The 19,044-nt window shown below is 42.6% G+C and overlaps 1 protein-coding gene across 4 annotated transcripts; it reads left to right on the top strand.

Moving 5' to 3' along the window:
• The first annotated feature begins 37 nt into the window (after positions 1 to 37).
• Positions 38 to 11,628, top strand: LOC106972998 (zinc finger protein 84-like). Of its 4 annotated transcripts, XM_053210953.1 has the most exons (6): positions 38 to 223; positions 867 to 898; positions 1,499 to 1,682; positions 6,607 to 6,733; positions 7,035 to 7,127; positions 9,016 to 11,626. In XM_053210953.1, the coding sequence occupies exons 3-6, from the start codon at positions 1,668 to 1,670 to the stop codon at positions 10,662 to 10,664; spliced, it is 1,884 nt and encodes a 627-aa protein (XP_053066928.1). In that variant the 5' UTR covers positions 38 to 223; positions 867 to 898; positions 1,499 to 1,667; the 3' UTR covers positions 10,665 to 11,626. The 4 variants fall into 4 exon arrangements, with proteins under 4 accessions (XP_053066928.1, XP_014925530.1, XP_053066930.1 ...); XM_015070044.3 differs by lacking the exon at positions 867 to 898; XM_053210954.1 differs by lacking the exon at positions 867 to 898 and having other exon boundaries at positions 40 to 171.
• The last annotated feature ends 7,416 nt before the right edge of the window (positions 11,629 to 19,044 follow it).

Here is a 19,044-nt window from a genome sequence, read left to right as displayed (position 1 = left end):
ATCGGCCAACAGGGCGCCGCCATACTATCTCGTAGTGTCTTTGTCTAAAAGACCGAAAGCTGAACGGAATCTTCATCGGTGGAAGGACGCCCCCGGTGTGGTGGTTGGCAACCCGCAGACTCGGATACCAAAGACGTTAAACTTGACCTGGGAGGTGCGATAGTAGCGCTCGTGAGTCTAAAGCCGAAGTGATGGACCGTGGCCCTTTCTACCAACCCAACTGGTGCGCGAAGACTCTATTAAGGGGTCTCAGTTTCGCGTTCTGGGAGCGGAATCAGATTGAGCTTGGTTTGTGGAGATTTGGGGTTTATGGTAGGGAGGTTTTGGGTTGTCCGTGAGGGAAGCAAGCCGTTGTGGGCGGTGGATGCATTCCATGATTGAGGAAGCGGGATTGTCGGAAATGGTGCAGGTCTGGGCTGGTGAGGGATTGGAGTGGCCTGGAGAAAGGTGTTAGGACTTGGGGTATTGCTTTTGTGGGGTAGGTCAGTGACTTGGGCTGCGGTCTTGGAGGTAAATCAGTGACTGGCGTTTCCTAGACGTTGGGTCAGTGTTTGGAATGCGCTTAGGGTTAATGTTTGGGGTGTCTTTCAGGTTAAGTCACTGATTAGAGGCAAATGATGGGGAGGTCAGTGTTCGGGGTGTTCATGAAAGAAGTCAGGAATGGGAGTGCCTTTGGAGGTGGTCAATGAATGGAGTGGCTTGTGGTCAGTGCTTGGCCAGCTTTGTTGTCTTTGAGTGTTTCCAGTGGTTATTTTATTTTTTATTTTCTGGTAGATATAAAAGCAGCTATTAAAAAAAAATGTTTTTCTCTTTTCTTTCTTTACTGAACTCTTATTACTAATGTAACTACTAATTGATTCTTGTAGGTTTTCCAGGTAAGCAGTCAGAGTACCTGCAGGTAAGTTTAATTCAGAGAAAAGAATATGGACTTTGGATTTGGGCAGACCTAGGTTTTTATCCATATTCTGTCACTTTACTATGTAAACTTGAGCAAGTTTCTCAACCTCTCTGAGATCCTTTTCTCATTTGTTAAAAAAAGCAAAAAAACAGAACAGTACTAACTACTCATACAGTTAAGGATCACACAGTGGATACCCAAGACAGGTCAGCAAGCAGTATTCCAGTATTTATACCTGTTTCTCTGGATTTTTTAGGCTTTTAAAATTTTCTCATTGGACATTTTTCTCCCCTTCTTCTTTGCAATGGTCTTTCTCTAGGTGTAGATTTAGTTTTGAGTACAGTTTCGGTAAAATTACATAATTTAATGGTGACACTTTATTGTTAGTGTTTATTATATAATAATTATTGAGCCATCAGGTAATACATATTACTTGTTTTCTTTAGACGATTATACTTACCTAAAGAAAACAATTTTTTGATATACCTGTATTTGTGTATATCTAAAATACATATATACATACAAATCACATACAAATGAGGACTCAAACAACTCAGAAAAATCTGTTATACTCACAGTTACAATGTCTATAATTCCCAGGTCCTGGCTTCCTGGGATAAAATAGTTCTTATGAAGGAAGGAAGTGAAGATACAGAGATCAACGCTGCATCCTTGACCAGAGACCTTGAACTAGAGCTTCAGAAAACAGCCCAGAATCAACAACAGAGCAGATATTAGACTTTCTGACGGTGTCTAAGGGCCCCAGAAAATGTCCAAGTCCCCAGTGAGTTGTATATTTATATATATTTTTTCCATTAGCCTTTGCAGTGGGTTTGGGGAGATTTAATAATACACCTATTAAAAGAATATGTTTATTCAGTATTTATGCTGACTACTCTATACCAGATAAGGCATGAAGAGATAAATGTCAGAATCTGGGGAAAAATTGACAAAGAATCAACCTCACAGCCAGGTAGCAATGAGGATATGTAAATCATATGTTATAGACATTGTTTTAAGTTAGAATATAGATTATAGTCCACAAAGTTCTAACCATAAAATTGAGCTACAAACTTGTCTTTAGTATTTCCTGTTCCAGTTATTTATTGCTGCATAACAAGCCACCCTGAAACCTGGTGATATGCATTTAATTTTATCATCGTCATGGAGTCAGTGGGTCAGGAATTCAGTGGGTCAGACAGGGCCCCTTGGTGGTGCCTTACCTGTTCATGAGTTCCCAAGACCACCCTCAGAATCAGTGATTTGTTAGAATTCAGAGTGCTCAGAAACATTGTTATATTCACGATTATAGCTTATCACAGCAAAAGGATACAGATTAAAATCAGCCACGGAGAAAGTCTGTAAGGTCAGATCCAGGAGACACCAGGCAAAAAGTTCTCTCCGTGGAGTCACGTGGACAGTGTTGAATTTTCCCGGCAGTGATTTGTAACAACACATATTGAGTATTGCTAATCAGGGAAGCTCACTCACACCTTAGTTTCCAGGGTTTGGAGTTTTTAAAGAGAGAGAGAGTGTGTGTGTGGTGCAAGAGCAGGGGGGAGGGGTCAAGGGAGAGGGAGAGAGAATCTCAACATGGACATGGGGCTTGATCTCACGACCCTGAGATCATGACCTGAGCCTAAATCAAGAGTCAGACACCTAACCAACTGAGACACCGAGGCGCCACTGCAGGGTGTTTATTTGATTCGGGCACGTAGGCAACACTCACTACATCAATGGCTGACTTTAGTCTCCAGGCCTTTCAGAAGTCAAGCTGCTACGGTGTGGCCCAAGCCCCCCACCGTGAATCACATTGATAGCATAGATCATCTGGTGTAGCTCAGAGTTCTCAGGTAAAGATATTTCCAGGGCTCAGAGGTTACTTCCTATGAACAGGTAAGGACCAAACCTTTCTTTGGCATGTGCAGGGTGTGGACAACCCAGACTGCTGTGTTACTCCTTTATTGCAGTTTGTCTCCACACCATGGTTCTGGAACCTCAGCTGGGAAGACTCAAAGATTGGGAACTGGAATCATCTGAAGGCTTCTTCATTCCCGTATCTGTTTTCCAGGACGACATGACTCAAAAGCTAGGCTGGGCTGGGGCTATTGGAGTATTTATGCACGGCCTCCCAGGGTGGCTCGGGCTTCTCAGAGAATGATGCTAGATGATGACAGAACCAGACTGAAACTACATGGCCTTTTCTGCATCATCCCTTCAGCTGCATCCTCTGTTACAAGCAACACCCTAAGACAAACTAGATTCCAGGAGAGGGGAACAGGTTCTGCCTCTTGACAGGGGAGTAGCAAGGTCATGTTGCAGAAGGCTTTGGAATGGGACATATTATTGTAGTCATCCTTGGGAAATATAATCTACTGCATGGCTGTCAATAAAAAATTGTTGGTGAGGGGCAACCAGGTGGGTCAGTCAAGCATCCGACTCTTGATTTTGGCTCATGTCATGATCTTTAGGTCCATGAGATCAAGACCTGAGTCAGGCTCTGTGCTGATGGCAAGGAGCCTGCTTGGGATTCTCTCTCTCTCTCTCTCTCTCTCTCTCTCTCTCTCTCTCTCTCTCTCTCTCCCTATGCCTCTCCCCTGCTCGTCTTTGTGTACTCTCTCTCAAAATAAACTTAAAAAAACAATCATTGGCGATTTGCCTTACCTTAAGGAGAAAGATCCTCTAGAAGAGTAGATAGTTTCTGTCACATAAGTAGAAGACATTTCTTTGGTGGGTATTTAGGTTAGATTGCTTAGTGCTCAGTGCCTTCTACATATAGAAAACGACTAAAAAAGTGGTGAGTTTCCTTTGATTATTTCTCAGCCATCCACAGATAAGCCAGTGGTGTTACACCAGAGCCAAACTCAGTGATCAGAGTGCTTTAGGGGTTCAAAACAGTGTAGCTCACGTCCACAGCTTCCTGGTGGTCTGACTGTATTCAGGGATAACACCTAGATTATCAACAAGAATGGATGGATTCTAAGACCATCATTTGGTCTTCCACAAACAGCTCTCAAAATTAAATTTTTTCTTTAAATCAGTGATTCTCAATTCGAGATGATTTTGTCTCCCCAGGGGACATTTGACAATGTATGGGACTTTTTTTTTAAGTTTATTTATTTACTTTGAGAGAGTTGGAGATATCACAAGCAGGGGAGGGGCAGAGAGGGAGAGAGAGAATCCCAAGCAGGCTCCGCACTGCCAGCTGCAGAGTCCAATGTGGGGCTTCAACCCACAAACTGTGAGATCATGACTGGAGCCAAAATCAAGAGTCTGACACTTAACTGAGCCACCCAGGCACCCCTCTGGGACATTTTTGATTGTCATGACTGTTAATGGGATCTAGTAAATAGAGGCCAGGGATGCTGGTAAACATCCTACAGCACACAGTACAGGCTCTATCACAAGAAGTTATCCAGCCCAAAATGTCAGTAGGGTTGAGGCTGAGAAACCCCAACCTATTAGTGAAGTCTTAGAATATTTCCTTTGTAATCTTTTCACACCGCAAAATGCAGATGTCAACTGTCAGTTCATAGTTCATTTCTTCTATTATAAAAATTTTCCAATTATATTAGTAAACCTTAAAATAGTCTCAATGTCTAAAGTTGCAAATAGTACAGAAGTTTCTAGAGATAAACTTGTAAGTCTCTCATTGATCCTTTTTCACCACCCTCAAAATAAATAATCTAAAAAGTTATATGTATTGTTTTGAATTTCCCTGTCAGCAATTACATATATAACTATGAATTTTTATATATTTGAGTTGGGGGTCCTTGGCCCACCCTCCGTCTTGATGATTCTCCAGAAGAACTCAAAAGGACTCAAAAAAGCTGTTATACTCACAGTTATGGATTATTACAGTGGAAAAAATACAGATTAAAATCAGCAAAGGCAGGGGCACCTGCTTGGCTCAATTGGTTAAATATCTGACTCTTAATTTTTTTTTTTCCTAATTAAGCATCTGAGTCTTGATCTCAAGGTCATGAATTCAAGTCCCGTACTGAGCTCCACTCTGGTTGTGGAGCCCATTTAAAAAAAATTTTTTAAGTAAAATCAGCAAAGGCAAAAGATACAGAGTAGCATCCAGGAAAGACTCGGCATCAGCCTCCAGCTATCCTAACCCAGTGGAGTAGCTCGAATAGCACTTAATTCTTCCCATGACGATGTGTAGCAACAGGTGGAAAGTGCTGCCATCCAGGGGGGCTCACCTGCAGCTTGGTGTCCAGGGTTGTATTGAATGTCAGTCAACATAGGCATTTAGCATATGTGACTGACCTCAGCTACTCAGTCTCCAGGCCCCCCAAATTCTAACTGATAGAGCGTAGCCCAAGCCTCAGGAATGTGGAAACACCTGTATTGGGCTGGATATTCCAGGGGTTCAGAGGTTATCACCTAGGAGCAAGTCAATGGCTGGTCTTCCTGAAGACAGGCCTTTCTTTGGAGCATGCGGGGTTTGGGCAACCCAAGCCTGCGGAGTCAACCCTTTTCTGCACAGACCCTACTAACCCATTGTCATAATTGAGATTATAGTTCATGTACTTTTCTGTAACTTATTAAGTGTACTTAAGCCAGTACCTTGGAAATCCATCCCTATCAACATTTCAGTAACAAAAAATAATAAGTGAACATTTTTTTTTTGAGTGCTTACAGTGTGCTCTACCTGCTTTAAATTCAGTCGTTTGGTTTCACAACTTAGGATGTATTTGCGGGTTTTAAATGCTCATGGTTTTTCATTGTGCTGTCATTCATGTTACTTCTTTCTTGTACTTTTTAATGTTTATTTTTGAGAGAGAGCACACGCATGCTCATGAGCGGGGGAGGGGCAGAGAGGGGGAAGGACAGAGGATCCAAAGCAGGCTCCGCTGTGACAGCAGAGAGCCCTATAGGGGGCTCAAACCCTTGAACCATGGGGTCACGACCTGAGCCTAAGTCACACACTCAACCGATTGAGCCACCCAGGTGCCCCTCATGTTACTTCTTTCTTGAATTCCATGCACCTCTCTCCTTACCCCTCTGAAGTTCAACCTTTATAATTTTTGTGCTCCCCGTTGGTGCCCACATGGTATGTATTTCTTTCTTGCCCTCTATATATGTATAGTAGACTTGTGCACTTCCATTCCTCTTTGTGCAAGCCAGTATGCTCCTTCAGGGTGGAAGCAAGTCTTCCGTACAAAGGAGTATCCAGTGCAGTGTCTGACATAGAGGTGCGTTCACATAGGTTGTACTTGGTTCCAAGATTAAAGGATTTGAGGATGCTCTAGTCTATGTCTCTTATGAAAGAGTGAACATGTACATCGGTGAATGATTGGAAGCACCAAGATAGGATATTTAAAATTGTTTCATGTTTATTTTTGAGAGAGAGAGACACAGCGTGAGCAGGGGAGGAACAGAGAGAGAGGCAGACACAGAATCCGAAGCAGGCTCCAAGCTCTGAGCTGTCAGCACAGAGCCCGATGTGGGGCTCGAACCTACGAACCATGAGATCATGACCTGAGCCGAAGTCAGATGCTTAACTGACTGAGCCACCCAGGTGCCCCAGAGATAGGAAATTTTAAATAAAAAATTAGTTTTTCCTAAAAAGTATGATGCAGAACTAGTTATGTAGAAGGCAAATGATTTACCACCTGAAAAATTATTATATGATACTTATTTTTGTAGTATTAACCAATGATAATCCCTTTAGAATGAATAGGAACGTTCTATTGCAGGGCTTACTGTCATTCAAGGATGTGGCTGTGGTTTTTACATGGGAGGAGTGGCAGCTACTGGACCCCATTCAGAAGCACCTGTATCAAGATGTGATGTTGGAAAATTATAGCAACCTGGTATCAGTGGGTAAGCAGAGCCTTCCCAGGGTAATGCAGGCAATCAGTTGCCTTTCTTTTCTCAGCAATGAAATGTGTGGAGCCTTACAAGTACCTTACTTTTTTGAACTTGAGTTTCATACCTCATAGATTTTAGTACATTCTGGCCTTTAACAAACAGAGTGCTTTTCTCTCGCTCCCAAAATAAAAGGCCTTTACTTGGCTAAGAGGCAAATTGTTCGGGCCCTTAAAAACAACCTTCCCCGTTTTTCAGAGGCCTTGTAAGCCCAAGTATGTGGGTCCATGGATCCGCTATAATTTTCCTTGAGTAGGGCGTCAAGTTACCAAAGCAGATGCATTCTACCAGTTGGAACAAGGACCACCATGGATAACAGAGGAAGAAATCCAGAGTCAGATTCATCCAGGTGAGTGAGAAACCATCCCCGGGGCACAAATGGAGGTAAATTTCTATTTGGTCAGAAACGGGGAGGTACCTATTGTTGTTCAGAGAAATCTTGAAGTTTTTAAGCTCTGAGTATGACTTAGAAGAGGGGACGTAAGCTCCCACATAACATTAATATTGACTCCACAAAAAAAAAAAAGTGTTTTTTTGTTATCTCATTCTTTTTTTTAAATTTTTAATGTTTTTAAAGATAATTTATTGTCAAGTTGGCTAACATACAGTGTATACAGTGTGCTCTTGGTTTTGGGGATAGATTCCCGTGATTCATTTCTTACCTACAACACCCAGTGCTCATCCCAACAAGTGCCCTCCTCAATGCCCATCACCCATTTTCCCCTTTCCCCCGCACCCCCGCTGTCAGCCCTCAGTTTGTTCTCTGTATTTAAGAGTCTCTTATGGTTTGCCTCCCTCCCTCTCCATTTATAACTTTTTTTTTAATGTTTGTTTATTTTTAATGTTTGTTTATTTTTGAGAGAGAGACGGACTGTGAGTGGGGGAGGGGCAGAGAGAGTGGGAGGCACAGAATCTGAAGCAGGCTCCAGGCTCTGAGCTCTGAGCTGTTAGCACAGAGCCTGACACAGGGCTTGAACTCATGAACCGTGAGATCATGACCTGAGTCAAAGTCCGATGCTTAACCAGCTGAGCCACCCAGGTGCCCCTAATGTTTGTTTATTTTTGAGAGAGAGAGAGAGAGAGAGACAGAGTGAGAGCAAGGGAGGGGCAGAGAGAGAGAGGGAGACACAGAAACCGAAGCAGGCGCCAGGCTCTGAGCTGTCAGCACAGAGCCTGATGTGGGGTTCAAACCCACGAATCATCAGATCATGACCTGAGCCAAAGTCCGGCACTCAACCAGATAAGCCACCCAGATGCCCCTTGATTCCACTTTTTAATTAGGATTCTTTTGTTTGGTTTTTATTTCTTTTTAATGTTTATTTATTTATTTTGAGACAGTGAGATAGAGAAGAGGAGGGACAGAGAGAGGGGGAGAGAGAGAATCCCAAGCAGGCTTCACACCGTGAATGCAGAGCCTGACATGTGGCTCAATCTCACAAACTGTGAGATCATGACCTGAGCCAAAACCAAGAGTTGGATGCTTAACTTACTGAACCACCCAGGCTCCCCTTTTTCTTGGTTTTTAAAAGAATACATTTCCGGGAGCACCTGGCTGGCTCATTCAGTAGAGTGTGAGACTCTTTTTTTTTTTTTAATGTTTATTTTATTTTTGAGACAGAGAGAGAGCATGAGCGGGGGAGGGGCAGAGAGCAAGGGAGACACAGAATCCGAAGCAGGCTTCAGGCTCTGATCTGTCAGCACAGAGCCCGACACAGGGCTCAACCCATGAACCGCGAGATCATGACCTGAGCCGAAGTCAAATGCTTAACCAACTGAGCCACCCGTGTGTCCTGAGTGTGCGACTCTTGATCACAGGGTCATGAGTTCAAGCCCTGTGTTGGGCATGGAGCCTACTTCAAAAAGAAAAATTAAAAATAAAAGAAAATAAAAGAATACATCTCCTTCTGTTTTGTATTTGGATCAGATCCCCCTCTAGTGCGTCTTGGAACTTGCTGACCTAATTAATCTTTCTCCCTGGCATCCTCAGTTTACCTGGCTTCTCATCTTTGTTTCCCTAACCCACAGTTATAGCTTTCTTTTCTTATATACTCAGTATTCGTAAATTGTCCTTCTTCTCATTTTCTAGTTTATTCCCTTTTTTTTCTTCCTTCCACTTACAAATGTCTCAGACTTTCACTGTATACCCAGTCTCGTTTCCTCTTCTCTGCTTGGCCTTTGCTATGAAATTCCACTCCTTCTATTACATGATCATTGCGGTTCCTTGGTCTCCTTTCTAGATGACACCTGGCAAGTGGATAGTCATACAGACTGGCACCAAGAAAACCAAGGCAACCTTGAAACTATGGAGAGTCACCACATAAATAACCCATTTAGAAAAATATTGTCTCTAAGCTTAAATTCTGATGTCCCTTTAGCACAAAGATCCCATACATTTGACGTACTTGGGAAACACTTGAAACCTAACGTAGAGCACATTATTCAGAATAAAAGCTATGCAAGAAACGAAGTGGAATTTAATGGGCACGACAAAGTAGTTCTTTATACCAAGCATGGGAAAATTCATAATGGAGAAAAATATAATGAATTTAATGAACATTTGAAGGCTTTTGGCCATAAGTCACAGCTTATTGAACATTGGAAGACTCGAGCAGGAGAGAAACAGTTTAACTGCAGTGACTGTGGGAGAGTCTTTTCCCAGAAGGCAGACCTCATTAAGCATCAGAGAACACACACAGGAGAGAAACCCTATGGTTGCAGTAGATGTGAGAAAGCCTTCAGCCGGAAGTCCCATCTCATTTTACATCAGAGAACCCACACAGGAGAGAAACCTTATGAATGCAATAAATGTGGGAAAGCTTTTACTGATAAGTCATGCCTTAATAAACACCAGAGAACTCACACAGGAGAGAAACGGTTTGAGTGTCGCATATGTCAGAAAAGCTTCGGCGGTAAGTCACAACTCACCTCACATCAAAGAACTCATACAGGACAGAAGCCCTACAGGTGTGGTGAGTGTGAGAAGAGCTTCAGCAACAAGTCACAGCTCATTATTCATCAGAGATCTCACACGGGAGAGAAACCTTACGGTTGCGACAAATGTGGGAAAAATTTCCCCCTTAAGTTTAGCCTCATTTTACATCAAAAAACTCATACAGGGGAAAAACCTTACGGATGCAGTGACTGTGGAAAAGCCTTCATCCAGAGATCCGAGCTCATTAGACATCAGAGGACTCACACAGGAGAGAAACCTTATCATTGCAGTGAATGTGGAAAAGGCTTCAGTGTAAAGTCACTCCTCAATACTCACTGGAGAACTCATACAGGAGAGAAACCCTATGGGTGCAATGAATGTGGGAAAACGTTCTCCATCAAGTTTAGTCTCATCCTACACCAAAGAACACATACGGGTGAGAAACCTTATGAATGCAGTCAGTGTCAGAAAGCTTTCACCCAAAAGTCACACCTCACTATTCATCAGAGGTCTCACACTGGAGAGAAACCTTACGAGTGCAGCGAATGCCACAGAGCCTTCAGCCGGAAGTCCTATCTCCTCATTCACCAGAGAATTCACTCAGGAGAGAAACCGTATGAATGCATCCAGTGTGGGAAGACTTTCTCTCACAAGTTTAGCCTTATTATTCATCAGAGAATCCATACAGGAGAGAAACCCTATGGATGCAGTGAATGTGGGAAAACTTTTCCTATTAAGTTCAGCCTCGTTTTGCATCAGAAAACACACACGGGAGAGAAACCCCACGAATGCAGCGAATGTCAGAAATCTTTTGCCCAGAAGTCACATCTTATTATCCATCAAAGAACTCACACAGGGGAGAAGCCTTATGGATGCAGTGAGTGTTGGAAAACTTTCTCCCACAAATTCAGCCTCATGTTACATCAGAAAACTCATAGGGGAGAGAAATCATGAAATATCCAAAACTTGTCTTTGAGAGTGAATGGCTCATAACACCAGAGCTTACATAGGAGCAAAACAAAGGCTACCGATGTGGACACACTTTTTTTTTTTCCCCAAGCTCGCACGTCATCGCTTATAAGAGGATGGTACTGGGTAGAATGCCAGACAGCAGGAAATCCCTTCCCCCAGTACATTTCAAGTGAATGTAGCCCAGAGGGAATGAATAGGAGGCAAGATCTGTGTGTGTGTGTGTGTGTGTGTGTGTGTGTGTGTGTGTGTGTGTATAGATTGTGAAGATGTTGTTGGCATGAAATCCTGCTACGCTAATAATCAGAGAACTGACACTGAGGGAAAAAAATCTATACTTTAATGAATCTGAGGAATCATCTTTCATGGGTGTTGTTTTATGAGGGATGTCATACTCTGTAATTGTGACACAATAGACAATTATGGGAAATATTAAGTATGTAAATATACCTGTCAGAAAATAAAGCAAAAATTATATAACTATGTGAGAATATGGGTTTTACATCTATTTTTACTATTGAAATGATTGTTCATAATTGGGAATTGCTTGTATTATCATACCAATTGGGACTCCCTAGGATACATATTTAAATGTACACAAAACTTGCCAATAGAATATTTACATTGCATTTTTACATCATTGCATCTGTTGTAATTGAACTACATGGTTCATTATTTTAGTAATAAATAAAAAAGTTATTAATAAAAATAAATTTATATTATAAAATTAATAAAATTTATTTTATGAATAAAAATTAATAAAATACTGAATATCTCCTCCTCTGCCACGCCTCTATTTACTGGTATTTGTAAATGGGCCTGGAAGATTTGTAGCATTTCTTGAGTAAAACATTTTTTCAACAATTCCAAGATAGAATTTTTCCCCCACATAATTAAAAATGAAGTTAAAATGGAGCATACAGTTGATGGTTTGACATCTTTAAATTAAAAAAAATTTTTTTAATGTTTATTTATTTTTGAGAGAGAGACACAGAATTCAAAGCAGGTTCCAAGTTGTCAGCACAGAGCCCGACACAGGGCTCAACCTCATGAACTGTGAGATCACGACCTGAACCAAAGTCGGACACTTAACCAACTGAGCCACCCAGTTGCCCCAACATATTTAAATTTTTTTTAACGTTTTTATTTATTTTTGAGAGCGAGAGAGAAGCAGAGTGTGAGTGGGGGAGGGGCAGAGAGAGAGACACACACACACAGAATCAAAAGAGGCTCCAGGCTCTGAGCTGTCGGCACAGAGCCCAATGCAGGACTCGAACTCATGAACTGCAAGATCATGACCTGAGCTCAAGTGGGACGCTTAACCGACTAAGCCACCCATCCGCCCTTATGGTTTGACATATTTAAATAGAGAGCTTAGTACATAAAATAATGGTGCATCACACAACCAAAGGTATTTTAGATCGGATGCAATACAATGGAAGTATCTTTAAGAAAGAATCTTGAATCTTCCAAACTGATCAGATATTTAGGGTTGGAAAATGCCAAGTATTCACACGTTGTATACCCCTGTGAATTCTAAACAGTTTGCGAGATAGTCCCTGATATTAAAAGACAGAAATAAATACTAGCTTTGGTCCTGGTATTGCTTGATTGGACAATGTAACTTGTTCCCATAATAAATAAAATAGGCTTCTATTTTCCCTATACTACACAAGCTATGCTTCCCTTTGAAAGAGCGTAAGTGAAACTTTAGAGGTGTTATTAATCCTTCCGTAGAATGTAGCTGGAAAGTCTCACAAATTATTTTCTTTTTAAAAAAATGTTTATTTTCAAGGAGAGAGAGCAGGGGAGGGGCAGAGAGCGAGGGAGAGAGCCAAGCAGGCTCCGCACTGTCAGCACGGAGCCTGGAGCCCAATCAATTTCATCGACCATGAGATCATGACCCGAACCAAAATCGAGAGTCAGAGTGGAGCCATCCAGGCACCCCCTCATGGGAATTAAACTCTAAGACAAAATGAGCTTAATTTTACTAAAGTAGGTTTCCTTTCCAAGCACATTGTTTTACATTAAAATGGGGGAAGTACCACTACAGCAGGTACCCAGTTTGAGGTGACTGAATGGACTCCCACAGCTCCATGACTTACACTTACAGAAGACTCCAATAAAGACAAATGCTACCACATAGACTGAGAAAAAATAAAACAGGTAAACCGCAAGGTGCTCTGCAACATGCGGGCACAGATTCCAGGGACCTTTTTCAGTCACAGCACACTGTCTCTAAATCATAAGCCACCAACATACATGTGAAGTGTCTCAGTTTCGGGGAAATAAAGGCACAAGTTTACTCAGGGGTCTTTTATACTCACTGGTCACACAACCAGAAGCAGCCTTTGTAAAGGGGGTAGATCCTCTTCCTCTGTTTTCAATAAGCGATGTAGACTAGGTGGTAATGCCCACCCTGAGCAGTACAGTACAGCATGAGACAAAAGTCAGAAAGGCTCATGTTTGGGGCGCCTGGGTGGCTCAGTCGGTTAAGCGTCCGACTTTGGCTCAGGTCATGATCTCATGGTTTGCGGGTTCAAGCCCTGTGTCGGGCTCTGTGCTGACAGCTCAGAGCCTGGAGCCTGCTTCGGATTCTGTGTCTCCCTCTCTCTCTGCCCCTCCCCTGCTCTCTCTCTCTCTCTCTCTCAAAAATAAATAAACATTAAAAAAACTTAAAAAGAAAGAAAGGCTCACGTTAATCCCAGGGACGCTGACAGATTTTCTATCCCAAATCCAGGCACCGCTAGTCTTGCACATGGGGAAAGTTTGCAAATCTTGAGGGTGTGAAGGGTCATAATGGCATGTCAACTACAATGTGACATTATGGTTAGCAAAATAAATACTACTGTTCTACTGTGTGCATTCCCAAAGGATTTGTTCTGGAATGACTGGAAGCTCTCCATTGTCTTGAGTGTAAAGCCTGGCAAGTTGAGGAGAGCACTATTCTCTTGAAGACAAAGATTCTTACCTGTGAGCCCAGAAGCATTTCAGTGAATCAAGAGTCTTCACCATCTTGTCCCTCCAGAGCTCCCACCCCAAACCACTTTCCAACAGGAAAGTCAGCAGGATAAGTGCTTCCCAACTTTGCCTGGCCATGTTCAAAGTATTAAAAGGGGAAGAATCTACTCACTACCAAGGTGGAAAATATGTGGTTCATCACTCATCCTTGCTCGCTCTGTCAGTCAAACTGTATTTGCAGGGAAGGAACTGCTATCAGATACCAACCAAAGTACAGCAAAGACTACTCTCACTTCTCTCTCAAATTTTAATTCCAAACCTAGACCTTCATCAAAACATTACAGCATCTACAGGATCTTGTGAGATTGAAGGTTACATAAACTACCTCTTTCTTGACAAACCCATTGGCAATGTCATTTGACTCAATTCTTTCACTATGACGTGAGACTAGGAGCTAGTGATCGAATTGCGGACCCCATGGCTTCTCTCTCAACTAGCCATGGTTTGCCTGGGGTGCAAGGGAAGTGTAACAGTGACAGAAGACTACTTTGAGCTACAGAATCTTTATCTTTTTCACCTTGTGCTGACTGTCAGCATTGTGGGGGCTGGTGCAAAAACATGTCAAGCCCATATTAAAAAAGAATAAAGCTTTGCATTTATTCTCACGACATGGTACGGGCCCCTCCGAGTTTCCTTCCCCATCCTATCATAACAGGTAACGGCCCTAAAATTGGCAGTGGGTTTTCAGAACTGGCATGTTGAAGAAATATCTGTAGAGGACTTATCTGGCGATGGTCTCCTTGCGGACCCTTGTTACGGCATGGATTCAGGTCCTCTTGGTATTTTTACATCAAGACTTGCCCTCTACTGAGCATCAGATTATATAAACCCAAGGATCACTGGTTTATCTCAAAATTCCTCAATCAGAAAAATAATCTTGATGAATGGAAGGCATATATTGATGCTGGATAGTGGGAATTAAGAATTTTATTTGTGGGGCGCCTGGGTGGCTCAGTTGGTTAGGTGACGGACTTCGGCTCAGGTCATGATCTCACAGATCATGAGTTCGAGCCCTGCGTCGGGCTCTGTGCTGATGGCTCAGAGCCTGAAGCCTACTTCAGATTCTGTGTCTCCTCCTCTCTCTACCCCTCCCCTGCTCGTGCTCTGTGTCTCTCTGTCTCTCAATAATAAATAGTCAAAAAAAAATTTTTTTAAAGAATTTTATTTTTTATGTGACTCAAGTTTTTTTTTTTTTTTTTTTAATGAAAGATAAAAGCAAGGGACACATGGTCCCAGAAAGCTGTAAAAAAACAGAAGGCAGAAGGCAGAGGTATACACTTGACATTACTGACTAGCCCTACATTCCTTAAGCTGGATATCCAGGTTGGCTCACCTGTGTGACTGAGGCTACCCCCAGTGTACATGGGTTTTAGAAGACGTTGCAAAATGCTCTTAAAATCACTGACTTGTCTTGTAATCCAGCAATTTAGCCATGAGGTCCCTGGTTTTGTCAGTGTTAAGTACACATTTCCAACACCTATCAGACCCTCTGACTTAAATGCTATAGTTTCTAGGGCCTACAGTCCTATGCACAATTGCATCTCCATTCTTTCTGTCGTTTTCATTTTTCATACCCCCATTATTTCAGTCCTCGTAGAGGGCTGTGAAAGTCATTAGGGCTGGCCATTCACAAGTCTTTCTCCTTTGGGACACACACAGAACAACTGTGCTTCTCCACGTATTTGAAGTTACATATCACCATGAGGTAGGCTTGGTTGACGAATCAGCAGAAGCCTTAGCCAGTTTGTACTCTTCTATCTTCTGGTTCCATCTCTCCTAGGGACCAATAATATTCCAGGGAGGAGTCCTATCCAGGGATCCCGAGTGAGGACAATGATGATGTGGAGCAGAAGTCCCAGGCGACCCACAGGCACATGGAATACGAGTGAGAAGTTGATCTTTGTTGTTTTAAGCCACAGATATTTTGGGGTTGCTTTTATTATAACATAATGCAACACGCTCACTCAGTCTGGAAATCCTATTAAGAAATTCATTGGGGCGCCTGGGTGGCTCAATTGGTGAAGCGTCTGACTCTTGATTTCACTTCACGGCAGGATCTCATGGTTCGTGAATTTGAGCCCCACTTCGGGCTCTGCACGGACAGTGTGGAGCCTGCTTGGGATTCTCTCTCTCCCTCTCTCAAAATAAATAAATAAACATTAAAATAAATAAATACATTTGTAGCTCTCTATGGACTTAAAAAAAAGTCCAATCTCCTTGACATGCTATGCAAGGACCTTGCATTATTATCTATTGTGTAACCAAAAAGCATCCCAATCGGGTTTCTATAATCCTAACAGGCCAGTCCTAAAATTCTCACAGGAGACAAACTGCCAAAAAATATTTCAAGCAATTCTAACACAGAAATATGATGGGGGTTTTGCTCTACTTGATAACAAACAAGATTTACTCTAAATGAATAGTAATTAATATATTGCAGTATCAAGTACAGGGATAGAGACAGATTACAAATTGTAAAAGACAGCTCAGAAATTGATCTATACACATGGAAATTGGATATGGATATCTGAGATGGCATTACAAGTCAGTGCAAAAAGGGGTATGATTCAGAGTTAGTTAAAATCAAGGTTAAGGGTACTGTCCTCAATTCAGCCACCAGCTATAAGTTCAGGGGTTCCCAGGGCCACTCTCACCTTTTGACCAATTGGCTACAAATTTAGGAGTTCCCATATCCACCCTCAGATAAGAAAGACTTACAGGGGTGCCTGGGTGGTTCAGTCGGTGAAGCGGTTAAGCGACCAACTGTTGACTTTGGCTCAGGTCATGATCTCAAGATTCATGAGTTTGAGTCCCCGGTAGGGCTCCATGCTGATAGTGCAGAATTTGCTTGGGATTCCCTCTCTCGCAAAAATAAATAAACTTGAAAAAAAGAGAGACTTAACACCAAAAGTCCTATTCTTATTCTAGTTTTATAATAGCATAAAGGTACAAATAAGAACAACCCAAAAGAGACACATAGAGAAGAGTCTGTAAAGTTGTAAACCTAAATCTTCCATCACCCTTCAAGATGCATCACCCACCGGGCACTGAGAAATGACATACTGAAAAGAGTATTGCCAACCAGGGAATTTCCCCTGAGCTTCCTATCCAGAGGTCTAATTTGGGTTTTATTACACAGACATGATCGATTTGGGGTCAAACTCAATCTCTAGTCTCTACTACCTCCTGGAGGTCAGAATGATATCGTATGGCTCAAGGCCTCAATCTTCTAATCACATGGTTGGTTTTTCTGGCTGGCCAGCTCCTGAGGTGAGTCATCTCTTCAGCAGAAACTACCTTGTGGTTTGGGGGCCCTTCATGTATAAAAAGACACACCTATCACTCAGGAAATTCTAAGGGTTTAGAGATTACCTCTTAGGAACCTGGGACAAAGGCTAGCCAAACCCCTTATGGTGGTTATTTTTAAAACAGTCCAATGATAATTAGTTATCCTATGGAAAAAGTAAATTAAGGTGTCTACTTGACACCCTACACAAATCAATGCTTCATGTATTAAGACTGAAAAACAACAAACTGATTTGACACAGGGCCAGACAGTATTTTAGAATTTTCAGGCCACATACAACCTCCATATATTTAACCCTTTAAAAATTTAGAAACCAGGGGCGCCTGGATGGCTCAGTCGGTTGAGCATCCGACTTCGGCTCAGGTCGTGATCTCACGGCTCATGAGCATAGGGCTCTGTGTTCACAGCTCAGAGCCTGGAGCCTGCTTCGGATTCTGTGTCTCCCTCTCTCTCTGCCCTTGCCCCACTCACGCTCTCTCTCTCTCTCAAAAATAATAAACATTAAAAAATTTTTAATTACAAAAAATAATTTAAAAACCAATCTTAAGGGCAAAGCCAAACAGGCTGGGGGCTGGATTTTGCCCATAAGGTGCTGACCTGTGGAACCCTAAAAGTTTTAGAAGAAAATAAAAGATACTATCTTTATGATCTTAATGAGGGGAAGGATTTCTTTTAAAAGACAGGTAGAAACTACAACAGGAAAGATTGTTAAATTTCAGCCAAATTAAAATTAGATATTCCATCTAAAATACATCAAAAACAGTAAGAACAAGCTGCGCACTGAGATAATCTTTTTGTAATGCTTAACCGAAAAAGGATGAAAACTTAAGATTATATAAAGAACTCTCACGAATCAGTAAGAAAATGACAAGAGTAAAAAATAGGCAAATATTCACGGAAGAGATAACTCTCAATAGCCAATGAACACAAGATACTTTAAAAAAAATTAAAAAAAAAATTTTTTTTTTCAACATTTATTTATTTTTGGGACAGAGAGAGACAGAGCATGAACGGGGGAGGGGCAGAGAGAGAGGGAGACACAGAATCGGAAACAGGCTCCAGGCTCCGAGCCATCAGCCCAGAGCCTGACGCGGGGCTCGAACTCACGGACCACGAGATCGTGACCTGGCTGAAGTCGGACGCTCAACCGACTGCGCCACCCAGGCGCCCCTAAAAAATTTTTTTAATCTCTACACCCAACATGGGGCTCAAACTCCCCAACCCGGGATCAAAAGTCGCATGGTCCTCAGCCAGCCGGCCAGGCGCCCCAAAGAAACTATATTTTAAATTGGAATCAGCCCAATTTGTGCATGAGCCAATTCTCAGATTTCTTTGATCTTTTCAAAAAAAAATTCACAGCAGTTCCTATTGGAATGGGTAGTTTTAACAGCTTTCGGAGATTTTCACAAAGTCACGGTTGACCGATGTATATTGTCTGAAAAGTTTGCAGCACTTGATACGTCTCTGTCAGGGCTCAAAGCCGCTGCACGTGGGGCAGCCTGGCCTAGAGCGCAGAGAACGCGGACCCGCGCACCAAAGCGGCAAAACGGCACGCAGATGCTCCAGAATCCTCGGAGGTTCCAGTAACGTTAGCTGTAAGCAGCAGGCTTTAAGACCTGATGACACTGCCATCAAGAATGCGGGTGCGTGATTTCTTCAAAAACCATTCGCACCTCATTGCTGAAGCTACGATAGCGTCACAGCTGCTTTTACATCCCGTTATTTCATAGCCCATACTTCCAGAGTTCAACAATTGGTGTTTTCCAAACAGGCCTGGAACAAAAGGCGACCTTGGCTGGGAATTTAGATCGCGACGCTCCAGCACACCTTCCAAGCCTAACCTCAATGGCTGGGATGCCCACTTAGATCCCAGCCGAGCAGACCCTTCCTTCCCCCGCGCCCCCTTCCCGGCTCCACAGACCCCTGACATTCCGCCAACATGGCCGCGCTCACAGCCCGCTCGTTTCCGACCGTTTCTCGGGCGTTCGTGCGGAGAGCGCAGCGTTGTTTGCGAGCTTCCCCATGGGAGGGACACAC

The sequence above is a fragment of the Acinonyx jubatus genome, chromosome E2 (genome assembly GCF_027475565.1).
Source record: "Acinonyx jubatus isolate Ajub_Pintada_27869175 chromosome E2, VMU_Ajub_asm_v1.0, whole genome shotgun sequence".
Taxonomy (NCBI): Eukaryota; Metazoa; Chordata; class Mammalia; order Carnivora; family Felidae; genus Acinonyx; species Acinonyx jubatus.
The sequence above is the reverse complement of the archived record's forward strand: the minus strand, read 5'-3'. Positions and strand labels throughout refer to the sequence as shown.

What these genes read in the sequence shown, in the direction of transcription:
- LOC106972998 (XM_015070044.3), top strand. An exon ending in TAGCAACCTGGTATCAGTGG is followed by an intron (nt 6,734 to 7,034) that starts GTAAGCAGAGCC and finishes TTCCTTGAGTAG; the next exon opens with GGCGTCAAGTTACCAAAGCA. An exon ending in CCAGAGTCAGATTCATCCAG is followed by an intron (nt 7,128 to 9,015) that starts GTGAGTGAGAAA and finishes TCTCCTTTCTAG; the next exon opens with ATGACACCTGGCAAGTGGAT.